Genomic DNA, 18,833 nt, shown 5'->3' on the forward strand with positions numbered 1-18,833 from the left:
AAATGGTCCAGTTAAAAAATTTCACACAGGGCCAAAGGATAAAAAATTAAAACACAATAATCATGACCCACTTACCATTCAACCCTTCTCTTCAAAGATACATATTCTTATCCATTTCTTGTATATCCTTCCAGAAAAAAATGGATGCATATACATATATGTACACACACAGACACACATACATACTTTAAACATTAAAAAGAGATACTACATACACCTTTTTTCATTAATAATGTCTTCCTTATTAGCACATTCCAACCTACTTCATTGTTTTTAACTGCCATCTAGTATTCTACTGCATGAATATTGCCAATTTTACTTAACTATTTCTCCACCAATGGACATCTAATTTTTAGACATTTTTGCTATTGCAAATATTGCTACAATACATATATCACTGCATTCTTTTGAGAACATATTCATAAGGTAATTTCCTAGGTGCAGAATCATTGAGTGAAATGAAATTAACATTCTAAATTTTTCTATATATTGAAACACCGACTTGCCAAAAAGATTGTCCCAATTAACACTCCCATCAACTGTGTCTAAGTGTCTGTTCCTTAACTTCATTGCCAATATTGTCATTCTCACTTGTCACAGACTGAATTGTATCCCCCCACGAAATCCATATGTTGAAGCCCCTAACCCCCAGTACCTCAGAATGTGAGTGTATTAGGAAATTGGAAATAGGGCTTGCAACGGTCATTAAGTTAAAATAAGGCCAACAGTGTGAGCCCTAATCCAATCTGACTAGTGTCCTTACAGAAGGAAGAAATTTGGACACACAAAAAGACACCAGGGATGTGTACCAATAGAGGAAAGACCACGTGAAGACACAATGAGAAGGTGGCCTTCTGCAAGCCAAGAAAACCTTCAGGAGAAAACAAACTTGCAGACCATTTGATCTTGGATTTCTAGCCTCCAGAACTATAAGGAAATAAATGTCCAGGCCGAGCGCAGTGACTCACACCTGTAATTCCAGCACATTGGGAGGACAAGGCAGGTGAATCACCTGAGGTCAAGAGATTGAGACCAGCCTGGCCGACATGGTGGAACTCCATCTCTACTAAAAATACAAAAATTAGCTGGGCGTGGTGGCACACACCTATGATCCCAGCTACTCGGGAGGCTGAGGCAGGAGAATCACTTGAACTCGGGAGGTAGAGGTTATAGTGAGCCGAGATTGCGCCACTGCACTCCAGCCTGGGTGACAGAACGAGACTGTCTCAAAAAAAAAAAAAAAGAAAAAAGAGAAAAAAGTCCATAGTTTAAGCCACCTAGTCTGTGGTATTTTGTTACGGTGGTCCTAGCAAACTAACAGACCACTTTCTAAATTTTAGTAATCTCTGTGTATTTTGTATTATTAAAAATTTCCTTCATTTTTTTGTTTAACAAATACTTTATTACTTTACTTGCATAACCCTCTAAGCCTTATTTAACCTTTACTTAAAAAACAAGTTGTTTTAACAAATCACATTCATTTTGTGTTGCTATAACAGAATACCTGGGACTGGCTAATTTATTTTAATAAAAAAAGAAACGTAGCCAGGTGCAGTGGCTCCTGCCTGTAATCCCAGAACTTTGGGAGGCTGAGGCGGGTGGATCGCTTGAGGTCAGGAGTTGAACGCCAGCCTGACCAACACGGCGAAACCCTGTCTCTACTAAAAAATACAAAAATTAGCTGGGCATGGTGGCGCACACCTGTAATCCCAGCTACTCAGGAGGCTGAGGTAGGACAATCGCTTGAACCTGGGAGGCAGAGGTTGCAGTGAGCCAACACCGTGCCACTGCACCCCAGCCTGGGAAACAGAGCAAGACTCTGTCTCAGAAAAAAAGAAGGCCAGGCACGTGGCTCATGCCTCTAATCCCAGCACTTTGGGAGGCCGAGGCAGGAAGATCACCTGAGGTCAGGAGTTTGAGACCAGCCAGGCCAACATGGCGAAACCCTGTCTCTACTAAAAATATAAAAATTAGCTGGGCGTGGTGGCGCCACCTGTAATCCCAGCTACTGGGGAGGCTGAGGCAGGAGAATCACTTGAACCGAGAGGCAGAGGTTGCAGTGAGCCAAGATTGCGCCATTGCACTCCAGCTTGGGCAACAGAGCAGACGCTATCTCAAAAAATATAAAAAAAGAAAAATAAATTTATTTCTCACAGTTCTAAAGGCTGCTAAGTCCAATATCAAGGTGCCCACATTTGGCGAGGACCTTCTTGCCACATCATCCCATAGCAGGAAGGTAACAGGTGAGAGCACAAGTGAGAGAAAGCAAGAGAGGTCCCAACTTGATTTTATAACAAACCTACTCTCTCAATGACATTAATCCATTCATGAGGGTAACGCCTTCATGACCTAATCACCTCTTAAGGGTCCCCCCTCTCAACACAGTTGCATGGGGGATTTAGCTTCCTATCCATGAACTTTTTTTTTTTGGCGGGGGGAGTCAGGGGGTGCAGTAACAGTCTCTCATTCTGTTGCCGAGGCTGGAGTGCAGTAGCATGATCATAGCTCACTGCAGCCTCAACTTCCTGGGCTCAAGAGATCCTCCTGCCTCAGCCTCCCAAAGTGCAGTGATTGCAGGTATGAGCCACAATGCCTGGCTAACCCATGAACTTGGGGGACACATTCATCCACAGCATATGCATGTAAGTCTTAATATGTGTTCTTACTATAAGCCAAACACTGTTATATGTGCTTTATAAATGTGTACATTTAATCCTTGAAGCAACCCTATTTGGTAAATACTATTACCCACATTTTTAAAGGTGAGGAAATTAAGGTACCAAGAAGCTAAGAAACTCGCTCAGAGTGACAAAGCTATTAAATGGTAGAGTTAAGAAAAGAACCCAAGAAATCTGGCTCCAGAGTCTGTGCTCTCAACCACTACGCTGTTCATGGAATTTTTTTGTTGTAATACCATACATAATTTTTATATTATCAAGTGTACCAATATTTTCCTTCATGACTTCTGAATTTTAATACCCTCTTTACAAAGATTACTCCACCGGATAGTTACTTTAAAATGTATTCATGTCTTATAGACAGTTCATAAATTTCATCTTTTATATTTACACCTTCAATTCAGTTGGTATTTATTTTTAAGATGGCAAAAAAATCCAGCTTTTCCTAAATGGTTAGCCAGCTGTCCCAAATTATTGAATAATCTTTTTCCCTGTTGATTTTAAATGGTGTTTTAATCATATATAGTAAATTTCCACAAGTATTTGAGTTGATTTCTAAGCTCTACTGTGTTTTATTAATCTGTTTTTTCTTCTCCAATTTCAAAGTCTTAGTAATCATTATTTTATAATACATTCTAAAATTTTTTTTTGGCCTCATTTTCCTTTTTAAAACTTTCTTGGCTATTCTTTTGTTTTGTTTTGTTTTGTTTTTTTGAGATGGAGTTTCGCTCTGTCGCCCAGGCTGGAGTGCAGTGGTGTGATCTTGGCTCACTGCAAGCTCCGCCTCTCAGGTTCACGCCATTCTCCTGCCTCAGCCTCCCAAGTAGCTGGGACTACAGGCGCCCACCACCACGCCCGGCTAATTTTTTTGTATTTTTGGTAGAGACGGGGTTTCACCGTGTTAGCCAGGATGGTCTCGATCTCCTGACCTCATGATATGCCCGCCTCGGCCTCCCAAAGTGCTGGGATTACAGGCGTGAGCTACCGCGCCCGGCCCAGCTATTCTTACACAGTAATTTCCCCTAGAAAAACCCAAGTATCAGTTTGTCAATGTCCTGAATGTATATTATGAAAGAGGGGATGCACTTATAAATATTAATAGAGAAACACTTAAGGTTCATTTAGTCCAAATCTCCATTTACAGATGAGAAACTGAGACTCAAGTAAGTTAAGTTGGCCAGGACACAGAGCTACTTAGAAGCACTATGGGTCTCCTTAATCAGATTTTTTCTATGGTTGGAAACTAGAGCCAAAGATGGTACCATAAGGCAATAAATCAGAGGTGGAAGCCTACACTTCTGGTATGGCTCCTTTTGGTCTCTTCCAATGTCGCTCATCCTCAAAACGTAGCAGAAACTTTGTGCCTAACTACCCTAGTTCACAGAGTCAGAATCCTGAAGTGAAGAAAAGGTAAGGCAAAAGGGATTCTTGGAGAGTTCTAAGAGAGAGTCAAGTTCTGACCCAACCAGAAGGGCAATCAAGCAGCATGATTTCATATGATTTGCTTAGTATTTGAAACACTGGAATTTGAGAAAACGAGTATTGCTTTTTTTTTTTTTTTTGAGACAGAGACTCGCTCTGTTGCCCAGGCTGGAGTGCAATGGCACAATCTCGGCTCACTGCAACCTCCACCTCCCAGGTTCAAGCAATTCTCCTGCCTTAGCCTCCCAAGTAGCTGGGATTATGGGTGCCTGCCACCACACCCGGCTAATTTTTGTATTTTTAGTAGAGATGGGGTTTCACCATGTTGACCGGACTGGTCTCCAACTCCTGACCTCAGGCGATCCACCCACCTCAGCCTCCCAAAGTGCTGGGATTACAGGTGTGAGCCACCACGCCTGGCCAAGTATCAGTATTTTTATAGTAATATGCTCTTTGCCTAAAAAAAAAAATTTAAAGACACTGACCAGTGGGAGGCTAAGGCAGGCAGATCACTTGAGGTCAGGAGTTCAAGACCAGCTTGGCTAACGTGGTGAAATCTGGTCTTTACTAAAATAATACAAAAATTAGCCGGGCGTAGTGGTGCATGCCTATAATCCCAGTTACTTGGGAGGCTAAGGCAGAAGAATCATTTGAAACCGGGAGGCAGAGGTTGCAGTAAGCTGAGATCATGCCACTGCACTTCAGGCCTAGGTGACGGAGCAAGACTCTGTCTCAAGAAGAAGAAAAAAACAACAACAACAGAAAAAAGACATTGACCAGGTCCATTCACCTTATTTAGGCCTACGTCCAGTTTCGAAAAACCAAAGAAATGTGTATAGACTTACAATTTCTCAATATCTTCTTGGCTTGGTTAGCCATAATTAAACATGGTTTTTTCTACTAAATTCTTTTGGGATCCTTTTACCTGAATGCTGCTTTCTTCATCTTCTCGAGGTGACTGTGCAGGCATGACTTCCACATCTGAATTATCAGATGAGGTATTACGTTTTCTCTTCTTACCCACTACAGGAGTGATGGTGCTAAAAAGGAAAAACCAAATTCATTTTCAGTGAAAGCAAAGAAAATTTAGGAGTAGAAAAACATAACTAATCTAAACCATCACATACAAAACTTCCAGACAGAAGTTTTTAGATCTTCAGTCAATAGGACACACAGCTACTAAATAGGGTGTTTGAAAAAAAAAAAGATACTAGGGTTTGTAAACCACTGACTGACCCTTATACCATATTTGACAAATCCTTGTTATTACTGTGTTTACAAATACCTGAAGGAAGGTAGCACAAGATAGGAAAATAAATACCAGATTAAGAATTAGAACACTTATTGCAGTTCCACTTCTGTCACTACAAGAGCATTAGTTTCATTATTTGTAAACATTAGAGAGATAATACCTGTCCTGACAGTTACTGAGGCTCAAATAAGAAATCTAAAACTGTCTTTTAAAAGCTGAAAAATCCAGCACAAATATAAAGCATTATTATAATTACACCACAAAGCCTGAAGAATCCCAGGGAGTAAAAGCTAGTAAGAAAGGAGAAGATACAGGACATGGAAGGGAGAGAGGACACTCAATTATGACAAGAATTATGTGGCAAGTCATCACTTTTCTGTCAACACTGCTTAAAGCTAATGGTAGATGCTGAAATCTCCAATTCACAGAAGAGATGCAAGAACAGGACAGCTATGTCTCCAGTAGTTCTCTTTTTACTGATGTGGGTGGTAGGAGGTAGTGAGAAATCTCTTTCACACTACAGTAATACAAAATCAGGACAAATATATGAATGCAGAGTCGCAGCTTTTAAAGGTAACTCCCAACACAGTGACTATCTTTCCTGTGCCTTTGTGTTTTCCTCTTAAAATATGCTAATTTCAATTTTCCATTTAACAAATCCTATAAGCATTAGGACAGAAAAAAGAAAGGCCTTATTATTTTCTGTAATAGATCACCTTGAACTATGTAGCTGGTAAATACACGTAAGTTCCTCAATGCTTCTTAGAAATGAGCGCTCTGCCCTCAAATGTCCCATCCCAATAGCAAGGAGTACTCACTTGAGCTTACTCTTGAATGTCCCATCCCAATAGCAAGGAGCACTCACTTGAGCTTACTCTTGAACGTCCCATCACAATAGCAAGGAGCACTCACTTGAGCTTACTCTTGAACATCCCATCACAATAGCAAGGATTACTCACTTGAGCTTACTCTTGAACGTCCCATCCCAATAGCAAGGAGCACTCACTTGAGCTTACTCTTGAACGTCCCATCACAATAGCAAGGAGCACTCACTTGAGCTTACTCTTGCATGTCCCATCCCAATAGCAAGGAGCACTCACTTGAGCTTACTCTTGAACGTCCCATCACAATAGCAAGGAGCACTCACTTGAGCTTGCTCTTGCACGTCCCATCACAATAGCAAGGAGTACTCACTTGAGCTTGCTCTTGCCCTTTGTTTTGGAGGTACCAGATGTTTGCTCTGCCCTCAAATGTCCCATCCCAATAGCAGGGAGCACTCACTTGAGCTTACTCTTGCACGTCCCATCACAGTAGCAAGGAGTACTCACTTGAGCTTGCTCTTGCCCTTTGTTTTGGAGGCACCAGATGTTTTACTCTTCTTTGGCTTCTCCTCTTTCAGCCTCTCCCCAGCACTCTTCTTCCTGCGTTTCTTCTCGCCTTCCTCCTCTGGCCGAACGCTCGGCAACTCGTCCTCATTTAAGACTCGAGGTATGTTCTGCTCACCGCGGGCACGGGCTCTCGCAATGGCCTCTGCTACAATCCGATTTGCTTTCTCTTGCTTCTTCTGGTGTTCCAATCTGCGGTTTTCCTCCATTCCTGTCTTTCCCCCCGAATGAGGAGCAGAGCTTGCTGGTGATGACAAAGCAGCCACTTCACTGGCACTTAGAACTTTAACTACAGAGAGCCCAGAAGAGGCCCCTTGGGAAGAGCCAGCCTATAGAAATAAAGACACTACAATTTCAACTTGCTTGTAGTTAAATGGCCTAAATAAAATCCAGCTCTGAAGCAGGGGGGCTAGAAACTAGTTCTTTAATCCCTCAAGAACCAAGCTCAGATTAAATCTTATTGAACCTACACTACTTTTAAAAATGTATTCTTTTGGTGGGAAAGGGGTGAGAAAAACCAAGAATTCTGCCAAAATAAACTTCAGTATCTTTTTGCTATGCTTCCATTAATATATATCTCCATTACCTCAGAAAAATTACAACTAATATACCCAATATTGGTCTCTGGCCTAACGGTAAAAAAATTCAAATTCTACTCTTGGCCTATCTTTTATCTGCCTGGGTGGGGGGAGGGGAGGACTGGTCACTTATTTCTTTATATCATTTCTGAAATATCATTTAAAGGATATCACAAATCATTTTTATTTCACAATAACATTAGGAAAAGATTGTAAATAAAACAATTCAAAGATAAATACTAAATAATCTCATATCCCAAACCCAACAATCCCTCTCTAATCTTTTAATAATATAATTAAAATAAGGTTTCCATGGATGAAAGAATTAAGTCTGCATCTCAGTTCAGAGATATAAATCTAGAATGGCCCCACATTCAAGAATAAGTGGTTGCTGAGGGCAACAGCAATGGACTAAGTATTTTTGTTTTCTTTCTTTTCCTTACTATGTAAGTCTCTCACCTGCGGCTGCAGTACCACCTTGACTGGTACTGAAAGTCTTTGTCCTGGGCTTTGTCCTGGTCCCATTATCTGAGCCTGCTGTACAGAGGACAGAGTCACTGGCTGGGTGGAAGGTGGCTGCTGGGGCTGTGGCTGCGATGATGGTGGTTGTGGTACAATCTGGATTTTTTGCTGTGGCTGCTGCACCTGCAGCTGGATAGTTACTACCTTGGCAGGCTGCCCTTGGGCATTCTTGGCTTGAGTCAGGGCTGCCAGCTGGTTGCCCTGTAACACTATCTTGCCTGGTAGACTCCCTAGCACAACATGCCGATGTCCTTGGGGACCTCCAGACTGTGGCTGCTGGAGGACCAGGGTGATGCGTTTTGATTCACCCTAAAGTGAAGAAAGGAAATTGCAAGAGTACAACATTAAAGAATGGTATACTCTGAAATATTTACACCAGTTTTCTTCATCCTAGAATCATAAAAACTACGGGTCAGAAGACACAGTACAATTCACTTTGTTCATCATCCTATCTGTCTTGATGCAATCTTTTTTGTTATTTTTAGAGACAGGGTCTCGCTGTATTGCCCAGGCTAGAGTGCAGTGGCTATTCACAGGCACAACCCTACTGCTGATCAGCAAGGGAGTGCGCTGCCCTGCTCCGTTTCCAATCTGGGCCAATTCATCCCTCCTTAGGCAACCTGGTGGTCCCTTGCTCCTGAGAGGTCACCATATTGATGTCAAACTTAGTGCAGACACCTGATTGGCATAGCACACCACAGCCCAGAACTCCTAGGCTCAAGTGATCCTCCCGCTTCAGCCTCCTGAGTAGCTGGTACTATACGTGCATGCCACCATGCCCAGCTAATTTTTATTTTGCTTTTTTTGTAGAGATGAGGTCTATGTTTCCCAGGCTGGTCTCGAACTCCTGGCCTCAAGCGATCCTCCGGCCTCAGCCTCCCAAAGTGCTGGGACTATCAGCTGTCCTGATAGAATCTTTTCTATAATGCTTCTGCTCAGTAGGTATCAAGCTATGTTTTAAAAACTCCTGATGGAAGGCTATCTTCTAATGCAGCAGTTCATTTTTGGAAACCTAATAATACAAAATTCCTTATACTGAATTGAAGTCTGCCTCCTTGTAGCTTCTTCCCACTAGTCCTACTTCTTTTAGAGACAGGGGTCTCACTATGTTGCCCAGGCTGGTCTTGAACTTCTGGCCTCAAGCAATCCTCCTGCCTCAGCCTCCTGAGTAGCTGGGATCACAGGTGAGAGACACTGTGCCTGGCTAGTCCTACTTATCTCAATACTGTGCCCCCACCCCCACCAACTCTTTTGGCCCTTTATTCAGATGCTAGAGCCTCTACCTTCTTACACTAGAAACTAACACTTTCACTGAGCAAAGTAGGAGGGGGACAATCTTAGTAATAAGAATAAAAGAAAGATATAAACAGCTTTTACAAGTCTTGCAAATATAAAGATAATTCTTCAAAGATGTTTCTTTGTTCCCATAGCATCCCATATTTCTCATAAAACTTTATATCACACAATTGTTGTGAACTCTTGCTTAATATCTGTCTTTCCTGGCAGACGGTGAGCTCTGTAAGGACAGGGACTGTGTTTGTCTTATTTAGCACCAGCTAGGTACAATGTAAATGTGTAGTAAGAGCTCAAAAAATATGTTAACATTAACTGCTTCCAACCAGCAAGTACTAAGTATGTGGCTGTCACACTAACTGATAAAAAGCAAAGATGGAATTTAAATAGGCTTTCTCAGAGAAAGCTCTCATGCGCTCACTCTCTGAGTTGCTGGGCCCTCTATGAAACCAAAATTCACCTCCCCCTTTCACTCAAGTCACCTGGGTAGGTGTAGAGGTCAGTGTAACTGCAGGCTTCAGTGGGGGCCCTGTGGCCCCAGGGTTTCCAGCAGGAGCTGAACCCTTAACTGGCTGGAGGACCAGCTGCTTTACTGGTCGGCTGGGCTGGACAATGCGCTGAACAGCAGCCTGGTTCCCAGGGACCTTGGCGGCCAACACTGTATTACCAGAGACAATGGAAACACCTGGTCGAAGGGGTGTGCCGGTTAGCACTTTGGTAAAAGTGACTTTTCCACCATTGGCTGTGCCTGCCACCAGGGGCTGAGCTGTGCTGGTGATACCTTGGGCCTGAATTTGTGCCACATGGGCACCAGTGACTGAGGAGCTTGGTGGGGCCTTAAGGATAACAATCTTAGGGGCTGACTGAGGTGGCTGCCCTCCAGCACTACTGGAGGAGACAGCTGTGGCAGAGACACCCATGAAAGGATTCCCTTGGCTCAGGATCTCCTGGCTCTTGGAGACTTGCAAAAGTCCTGATGTTGGCGTCGATGTCTGTAAGACAGGTTGGGCTGGCTGCTCCTGGCTGGCAGGCTGAGTGGTATAATCATGCAAGGTTATGGATTCTGGAGCTGGAGCTGTGGATTCTTTGGGAAGTTCTGTGGGAGCTGTTTCCTCTGGTAGAGGGACCAGTTCACTTGCTGATGAATTCCCCACATCACCACCTCCACCATCCTGGTTCATCTGATCCAAGGAGTCCAGAGAGCTTGGCAGTCCAAGGGCTTCCTCAATGGGGTCTTGTGTGACCTGGTTAAAGCTGTCATCAGTCAGAGAGTCCAGGCCAAATAAATTTGGGTCATCGAACAAATCCATGATGGGGTCTGCCATCTTGGGAAAGTAATGGAGGGTATTTCTCCAAGGTCTAGGGAGGGAAGGGGAGGGGGGGTACTGGCTCTCCCCTCCCCTCCCCTATTAAGAAAAAAATGTACACAATGTAAGAGGACTACTCTTCAAGTATAGAGGCAAGAAACAAGTGCATGTCAGATTGTCCTGACCTTCATGGAGCAAGATGGCTACGTCTTCAGAGGAAGATGGTGGAACTCCTGTTGTAGGAATACAAATACAAATGAAAAAATAAGCAAAGTTGGTGATCACAGAGAAAATTTTTCCTTCTTACGTACTGTTCTTAATATCAAATAGCATGAATATAAGAGGGAAATGTGAGGAAATCTGAGGACGGACATACAGCAGAAAGACACTCATATTTCTGCTTCAAAACTAAAACTAAAAGAGAAAAACAATAACAACCTCCTCTTGGGCACTTACACCTACAAACTCTAAAGACTCTGTCTGTCAAGAGCATTTGGCTGCCTCTCTCCATTTCTTTTAACAATTATTATTCTTTGGTAAAGATAAAATTTAATATTCATTTACCTTCTATTTTCAGTTTTTAAGTTAGTAGAACTCAAAAATATGCCACCAGAATTACAGTGACTCTATAGATAAAGGTTTCTGGATATATTCTATTTCATAAATTTTTCTTGTGTTTTATATATTTTTACTTACTATTGGCAAAAATAACCACCTTTAACCAAGGCTTATAGTACAATCTCACCAAACTGATCATACAATTTTACCCAGGAAGTTTTGCAACTTTTATTCTACTTAACATATTAATCTATAATGGGATTTTTGTTCTGAAGTCCCCTCTCAAGAAACCTTTCTCATATTTAAGACAAAAAAGGTCAATTGCAAGGGATTCAACATTGTTTCCAATTTATATTTCCAACTTCCTCTCTTACCATCTCTTACATATATCTTACATTCCAGTCCAACTAGACTACACAATTCCCTTAATGTGATTCCTACCTGTGTGACTTTGCTTATGATGCTGTGCTTTCTGCCTGGAACACGTCCTCTCCATCCCAATGCCAATAATCTCTCACAGCTAAAATCCTACCAACCCTCAAAGGTCTTCTACTCCATTAAGTGAGCCCTGAACCTCTGACCCTTTAACAACTGAGCAACTTGTGATGACTTGATCCCTCCACCTCCTTTAAATACCCACACCATTGTTTATACCTTATTTAAAGCACTTATATTTAATATTTTATTATAATGACCTAAGTCTGTCTATATCCTCTGGAGGCCCAAATGGCTCCTTTGTGCAAATTGTAAAAAGTTGCCCACTTCTCAAGATGCTTGGAAAACTGCCATACTAAATATATAAAAATTGGTTATGAATGTATGCAATGTACACCCTCCACAACTCTGTACCATGGCCCAGCTCCTCTTTCTCTGGGAGAAAGTTCTTGGATGGTGGGGACTATGTTTTATTTATCTGTGGATCCCCAAAGAACCAGCAGGACATAGCACATATAGTAGCTAATCAAAAAACAGTTAATGAATTATACTTGCTCGCATTATCTGGAGTAAACCATTCGATCCTCACAGAGACTAAATGGTATTCTTTGATTCTAACATGAGATCTAAAAAGCTTCCTATCTTGAAAACCTGTCTTATGAATGGCTGAAAGTAGGTTCACAAAATCCATGTCTAGGGTTTTAAGTTCATGAAACTAGTGGAAAAAAGAAAAGCTATCAAAGACAGGGAAGTATATCACCATAAAACCCAAATATATGAAAAAGAAATATCTGTTCTTTGTATATAATGACAGTATTTGACAATACAGGAAAGTCTTGCTTGGTAAGACCATTTCTCCTAACTTTTGGAAGACACCAGATAAGAAATTTGTCAGAGGCACAGTCCTGACTGAAGGAGACTTTTCCATATAACCCCCATGCTATGTTTTTTCCTTCCCAACCCATCTCACTTATCCTTATAAAACAATATAATATGGGTTAATAGATCAGATACTCCAACACAGACAAAGAGAACAAACATGTGAGTCAAAATTACAAAGTATACATGTATCTCCAACAATGTTAAAGAAGATCGTCCTTGCTTCAGTAATTGCATACTTTTCATATCTCAACCCAAGATCCATACCATCTCCCATTCCTGGCTAGTCTATTCCACCAGCTCATTCCAGCCTCTTATATCTAATATTTGCCTCCAAATTACTCAAAATGGCAATCAGAAAAGTTATGAATGTTTCCTGATTTAATGAAAACCTACTCAATAACTTGATACTAATAAATTTCCTCCCCATTATCATCAACTTTTTTCCAGTATACCTACTTTGGCACCAATTATTTTTCATTCTCTACTCACCATCAGAAGTTAAAGTATCTATGGCTAGGAGTAATATAAAAACAACAGTGAAAGTTTCTTTTTTTTTTTTCTGAGACAGAGTTTCACTCTTGTTGCCCAGGCTGGAGTGCAATGGCGCGATCTCGGCTCACCGCAACCTCTACCTCCTGGGTTCAAGCGATTCTCCTGCCTCAGCCTCCCGAATAGCTGGGATTACAGGCCTGCGCCACCACACTCGGCTAATTTTGTATTTTTAGTAGAGACAGGTTTTCTCCACGTTAGTCAGACTGCTCTCGGACTCTCGACCTCAGAGGTGAGCCGTCCGCCTCAGCCTCCCAAAGTGCTGGGATTATAGGCATGAGCCACCACGCTGAAAGTTTCTACTAACTAGAAGTTTACGTTGCAAATAGTTTATAGCCTGCTCCTTATTCCATGGAGTATTTTGTCGCTTCCATGATTCCTTGCTATTTGTTAATTCTAATGCTCTTCCTTTCCCCCATAATGATCCAATCTTAGACCCAGATTTTTTTTTTTTTTAAATAGGAGAAACAAGGCTAATGGTTTCTGATTAATCTCCTTACCCCCATATGACTTAGTATAAGCTTTTTAAAGATCAATGCATTATCATTTATCTCTCCCTTCCCAATTTTCGAACAAATTTCTGCTTCTCCTAGTTCGGTCTATGCCTAATAATTCAAAAACCTTGCCACCAAGTATCATTACTTCTCAGTCCCATCATTCTCACCTATACTGACCCAACTCATCTCAAATTTTTATGCTAGTCTCCTACTTCTTTTCTAGCTCCTATCTTTAAACTGTCCTTGACTCTTACAAGATTAAACCTTCTCCCAACATACATCTAACTTTTTTTAACCCTCCTTCTACTACTACTTGTGGGTCACCCTGGCTATATCCACATATGGCCTATTTATTCTACCAAGCTCATCCATCTCATGAATTCTCTTTCCTTGATTCAAACCCTAATAGCAAAAATGAACAGATGTTAAGTGGGTTTCAACGCAAAGTAACTGCCTAGATAAAGAAGTCACACCAACTTTTATCATATTAAGAATGAAAAGCCAGTGTTGGCCCACCATTCCCCAAAAGAGAAACACATGTATGTGCTCAAAAGGAAAGACAAAACTTAGTGGTTGTACTTAGTCACTTTCCATAATTACAAACTAATGACCAGAATCACGACAGAAATCTTGGAGGGCATGTGGGGGGTGAGGGATGGCAGTGGAAGGGAAAAGTAACAAACTAGTCAGTTAAGGTTAAAATCCAAGGCCATCTATCTATAATCGCCAAATAACAATCCAGTTACCTGTAGAAAAACACTTTATTATATATGCCAGTATAGCCCTTCACTTCATCTCCTTCTTAAAGGTGAAACTACTGCTTCCCCTTGAGACAAGTACAAACTGATGTTCTTCTGCAGCTTTACCACCTTTAAGACAGTTCTTGATTTTTTTGGAAATCTAGAGTCCCAACTCTCTCATTCTTATTTTACGTTATTCCTCACCCTTGCCCATTTCTATAATAAACTGTCTGTCCTATGATAAAGTATTTTGTTTTAATTCTACCCTATATTTTTCCATCTCAATCTCTCCATACCTTTCAACAAAGCAGTGATTCTCAACCGGGGGATGGAGACTAAGGCCCTTATGAAGGGCTTCTGGCAACCGAGGGTGGAGATAAATGTGCAGTTCTTAAAGGTGTATTCAATATTATAATTTTATATTTATCAAGTGAAAAAACTACATCTCATTGTTTAGGCTATTTGTATTTATTAACACTGGACAAAGCCTTCCTGGCCAGTGAAGATCTGTAAAAGACACATGTGAGGAGTAGGGGGCAGAGAAAGAAACATTCCTGGCTTGGCAGAGTTACCAATATCTTTGGGATGGGATAAGATTTCCTATAGCCTCTCAAAAGGAGTTTATCATAATTTACTGTTTATAATGGATGAGAAACACTGCAAGAGATTAGTTCAGTCGTCTAATAGATAAAATTATGTAAAATGAGCTACAGATATCTATTGCCCACTTATAGATTTCTCCGCAGTGACAACCTCTTAGAAGACAATGAACGAATGCAGTATTGAGCCATGCTGACCTCTTTCTGTAATGTGCACTTTTAGAAAGTACCACTCATGACCACTTAACCTCTAGCTGCTCAAAGGTTCAGAAAAGAATAAACTATTTTATTTACTTCAAAGAACAAATCTTGTTGTTGGAAACTGTATCCTTTCAAGAAGATCAGTTGCAGATACACATAAATACATGTTACTGAAACATAAGATGGGTAGAAGCAGCTTAATTTAAATGAGAAATACCTTGAAAATAAAATAATCCAAAGGGCTAAAATGAAAATCACCAACATAATTTTAAAAGAGAAGTATTTTAAAACTGTACCATGAAGACATTTGTGAGACACAAAGGGTCTCAAATCTTATACAGAAATGAAAAATAAACATCCAAAGTGAATGCAATCACAATTTAGGGTCAGCAAAGGATCAGGATGGAAAGACATAGGACCAAATTGGAGCCACTCAGATTTCCTAAGTAGATCAAGATCCTAGGCCATTTTCTCTGTCTTCACCATTCTGACTGCCAAATGTGTGGCTACTCTGTTTCTGTTTTCCAATTACTGAAAGAGAAAGCACTCACACTTCAATCAAGGGTATGGTCATTTGGGGGAAAATAAGGCTGGTAAAGTAAGACCTTGTGAATAAATCGGAAAAGCAAAATAGGCAACTACGACAGCTAAAGACATGTATTTTCAGGGGATAAAGAAGAAACTAGAGAGATTCTGCACTCATGAAAAAAGGGAAAGGGCGAGGTGAGGAAGTGAGGGGTTGATGGAGAGGAAAACGCGACTGGGGTGGGGGTGGGGGGGGGACCCGGGTACATTACCTGCTCATACTGCCGAGGTTGGTGCCAGTAAGGTCCATACAGCAGAGGCGGAAGATTTCTGTTAACTGGAGACCCCAAAATGGAAATGAGGTACATGCACTTGAGGTAAGGAGCTAGCGGGGGTGCCCTCCAGGGTGGGGATGGCCAAGACGGGAAGATGCGGGGGGTGGGGGGTGTGGATGCCCGGGATAGGAGCAATGTTAGGGCGGAAGCTGCAGGCTGAGAGGCCCGACAAGCCCTGAAGGAGAAAAGGAGCTGTGCCTCACCCCAGTGGAGGAGAGAGGTGGCTTTACCTGCAGCGGCTGTGGGGGGCCGGTTCGCCCCTCTCCCTGTCTCTCCAGCACCAGTTCCCCCTCCTCCTGCGCAACCTAACACGATGCTCCTGCCCGCCCCGCGCCATCATTGGCTAAAGCGCACTGCCACTCACCAAAGGCGAAAAGACGCAAAACAGCGCAAAGGGTGGGACTATAAGGAGCTCCCTTCCCCCTCCCCCGCAGGTTAGGTTGAGAGCGCACGGAGAGGCCTATCCGGTTTCTAGGGCCGAGGCGAAGCCTGCAGCTTGCTTGAAAAAAGGGGGCTGGCCAGAGGAACAGTCTCATAGTACGCGAAACCAGTCCTGGAGATTAAATTCCATACCATCTACACTGAATTCTTCACCCTAAAGAGTATAAACTTGGGAGGCAGGGTTCCGCGCTAGGCCAGCTCCGCCTCCCTCTGAATCCCCGGCCTTCTAGCAGCCCTGTCAACCCCTCTCCTGTAGTGACTACACCGTATCCCATTACCTAATAAAAGGGGCCAAATCTTCTTCCCTCCATCGTGGGAGTCAGCCCAGCTGGAATATGGGGCCTTTTAAAGCACTCTTTCTGCCACAACACATAAGGTTGCCGTGCATTTTTGACACTCTGACCCTTCAATACCAATACGGCTTTTTAGACAGTAATTCCTGGGGCCCTCTAACAATTCCCGACCCTTAGCCCCCTCAAAACAAACACTCCTCACCCTCTAAACTCGGTTTCCTGTTCTCCCATATCTTGAAACTTAGCCCATTTGACCTTTTAATCAGTGTCCACTTTGCGATGTCACTTGAAATCACTCTAATTCCCAGTGAGACTAGACAACCCCAGAATGATGGTGTGCAAGCTTAAATTTACCAAAGTAAACTTTTTTTTTTCCTTTTTTGAGACAGAGTCTCACTCTGTGGCCCAGGCTGGAGTGTAGTGGCGCAATCTTGGCTCACTGCAACCTCTGCCTCCCGTGTTCAAGCGATTCTCTTGCCTCAGCCTCCCGAATAGCTGGGATTACAGGCGCCTGCCACCACACCTAGCTAATTTTTGTATTTTTAGTAAAGACAGGGTTTCACTATGTTGGCTAGGCTGGTCTCGAACTCCTGACCTCAAGTGATCCACCCACCCCAGCCTCCCAAAGTGCTGGGATTACAGGCGTGAGCCATCAGGCCCGGCCAGGACACTGTTATTAAAAAGAGCAGTTTAGGCCGCGTGCGGTGGTAGCTCAAGCCTGCAATCCCAGCACGTAGGGAGGCCGAGGTGGGCAGATCGCTTGTATCCAGGAGTTCAAGACCAGCGTGGGCATTATATACTAACACCTAGTCTCTTAAAAAAAAAAAAAAAGAAAGATGCTGGGCGCAGTGGCTCACACCTGTAATTCCAGCACTTTGGGAGAGCGAGGCGGGCAGACCACGAGGTCAAGAGATCTAGACCATCCTGGTCAACATGGTGAAACCCTGTCTCTACTAAAAATACAAAAATTACTGGGCGTAGTGGCATTCGCCTGTAGTCCCGGCTACTTGGGAAGCTGAGGCAGAATCACTTGAACCTGGGAGGCGGAGGTTGCAGTGAGCCAAGATCACGCCACTGCACTCCAGCCTGGTGACAAAGTGAGACTCTGTCTAAAAAAAAAAAAAGCAAAAAAAGGCCAGGTGCAGTGGGTCACACCTGTAATCTCAGCATTTGGGAGGCCAAGGTGGGCAGATTACTTGAGGCCAGGAGTTTGAGACCAGCTTGGCCAACATAGCGAAACCCCATCTCTACTAAAAATACAAAAACTAGCTGGGAGTGGTGGCACTCACCTGTAGTCCCAGCTACTGGGGAGGGTGAGGCACGAGGATTACTTGAACCCAGCAGGTGGAGGGTGCAGTGAGCCAAGATCATGCCAAGGCACTCCAGCCTGAGCAACAGAGTGAAACAATGTCTCAAAAAAGAAAAAAAAAAAAAGGGCGGCTTATCTCCCGACCATTAGTTTCCTCTGAAAGTATCTTCAACATTGAAATCCTATTTTCTTATACTGTAAGGACACAAATTAGGAAAATCAACTTGCTTTAGATCTCCTATTTTTAAAGATCCTAGCATTACCACTGTTGCTAAAAACACCTAATTACCACTCCTGTAAACAGCAATACTGTTTTCCCATTCACTGTGGCTCAAAACCTCAACAGTCTCTAAAACCTCCCCCTGTAGCCACCATCCAATCATTTGCCAAGTGTCATTGATTCTCTTACAATATATAACAGATTTTGGCACACCAGCATGACACATGTATACATATGTAACTAACCTGCACATTGTGCACATGTACCCTAAAACTTAAAGTATAATAATAAAAAAACAACAACAACAACAAAAATTTTGGAGCTGCCAAAGACTCTGTCAACCTTCTTAGTGTATAGATGAGAAAACTGAGGCTTAGAGAGTTGAATGTTTGACTACGAAACTAAGTGGCAAGTTAGGATTCATATATCTGACTCCTATTTCTGCTGCCATCTCCCTTACTTATGTAGTTGCTTGTGTAAGAGAAAAGCCTCATAAATAATCTCTCTACTCACCCTACTAATCCATTCTGCAACCAGATTAATATCCTAAAACACAGTATGGCCAAATCAGACTTGTGCTGGAAAATTTTCAAAGGCTCCCAATTACTTAAGACAACATCTTATATTTCCTGTCTTATTTTCCACCATTTGTCTACATATACTTGCTAGCCAAAAAAAAAAAAACAAATTACTATTGTCATATTTTTTCTAATCTGAGCCTAATATTGCTGCCTTCAAATTATACACATCTTTAATTTCTTTCTTTGCATTACCAAAATCTTACTTATTATCCTCTAAGTTCAACATCAAAT

The 18,833-nt window shown here is 42.2% G+C and overlaps 1 protein-coding gene across 20 annotated transcripts in view; it reads right to left on the minus strand.

Moving 5' to 3' along the window:
- CHD8 (chromodomain helicase DNA binding protein 8) overlaps positions 1 to 18,833 on the minus strand; it is a 69,573-nt gene that overhangs the window by 36,059 nt on the left and 14,681 nt on the right. For 7 of the 20 annotated variants that reach the window (XM_063651397.1, XM_063651400.1, XM_054448245.2 and 4 more), the window contains 4 exons: positions 9,613 to 10,670; positions 7,775 to 8,146; positions 6,681 to 7,066; positions 5,026 to 5,140 (listed from right to left, as the gene is read on the minus strand). In XM_063651397.1, coding sequence (XP_063507467.1) covers positions 5,026 to 5,140; positions 6,681 to 7,066; positions 7,775 to 8,146; positions 9,613 to 10,455 — 1,716 coding nt within the window. In that variant the 5' untranslated portion in view covers positions 10,456 to 10,670. Of the gene's footprint in view, positions 1 to 5,025; positions 5,141 to 6,499; positions 6,512 to 6,546; positions 6,627 to 6,680; positions 7,067 to 7,774; positions 8,147 to 9,612; positions 10,671 to 15,695; positions 15,761 to 15,988; positions 16,423 to 18,833 lie in introns of those variants that run through there. The other 13 variants (XM_063651402.1, XM_054448248.2, XM_063651403.1 and 10 more) reach the window with 9 other exon arrangements.

Source organism: Pongo pygmaeus, chromosome 15 (genome assembly GCF_028885625.2).
Source record: "Pongo pygmaeus isolate AG05252 chromosome 15, NHGRI_mPonPyg2-v2.0_pri, whole genome shotgun sequence".
Classification (NCBI taxonomy): Eukaryota; Metazoa; Chordata; class Mammalia; order Primates; family Hominidae; genus Pongo; species Pongo pygmaeus.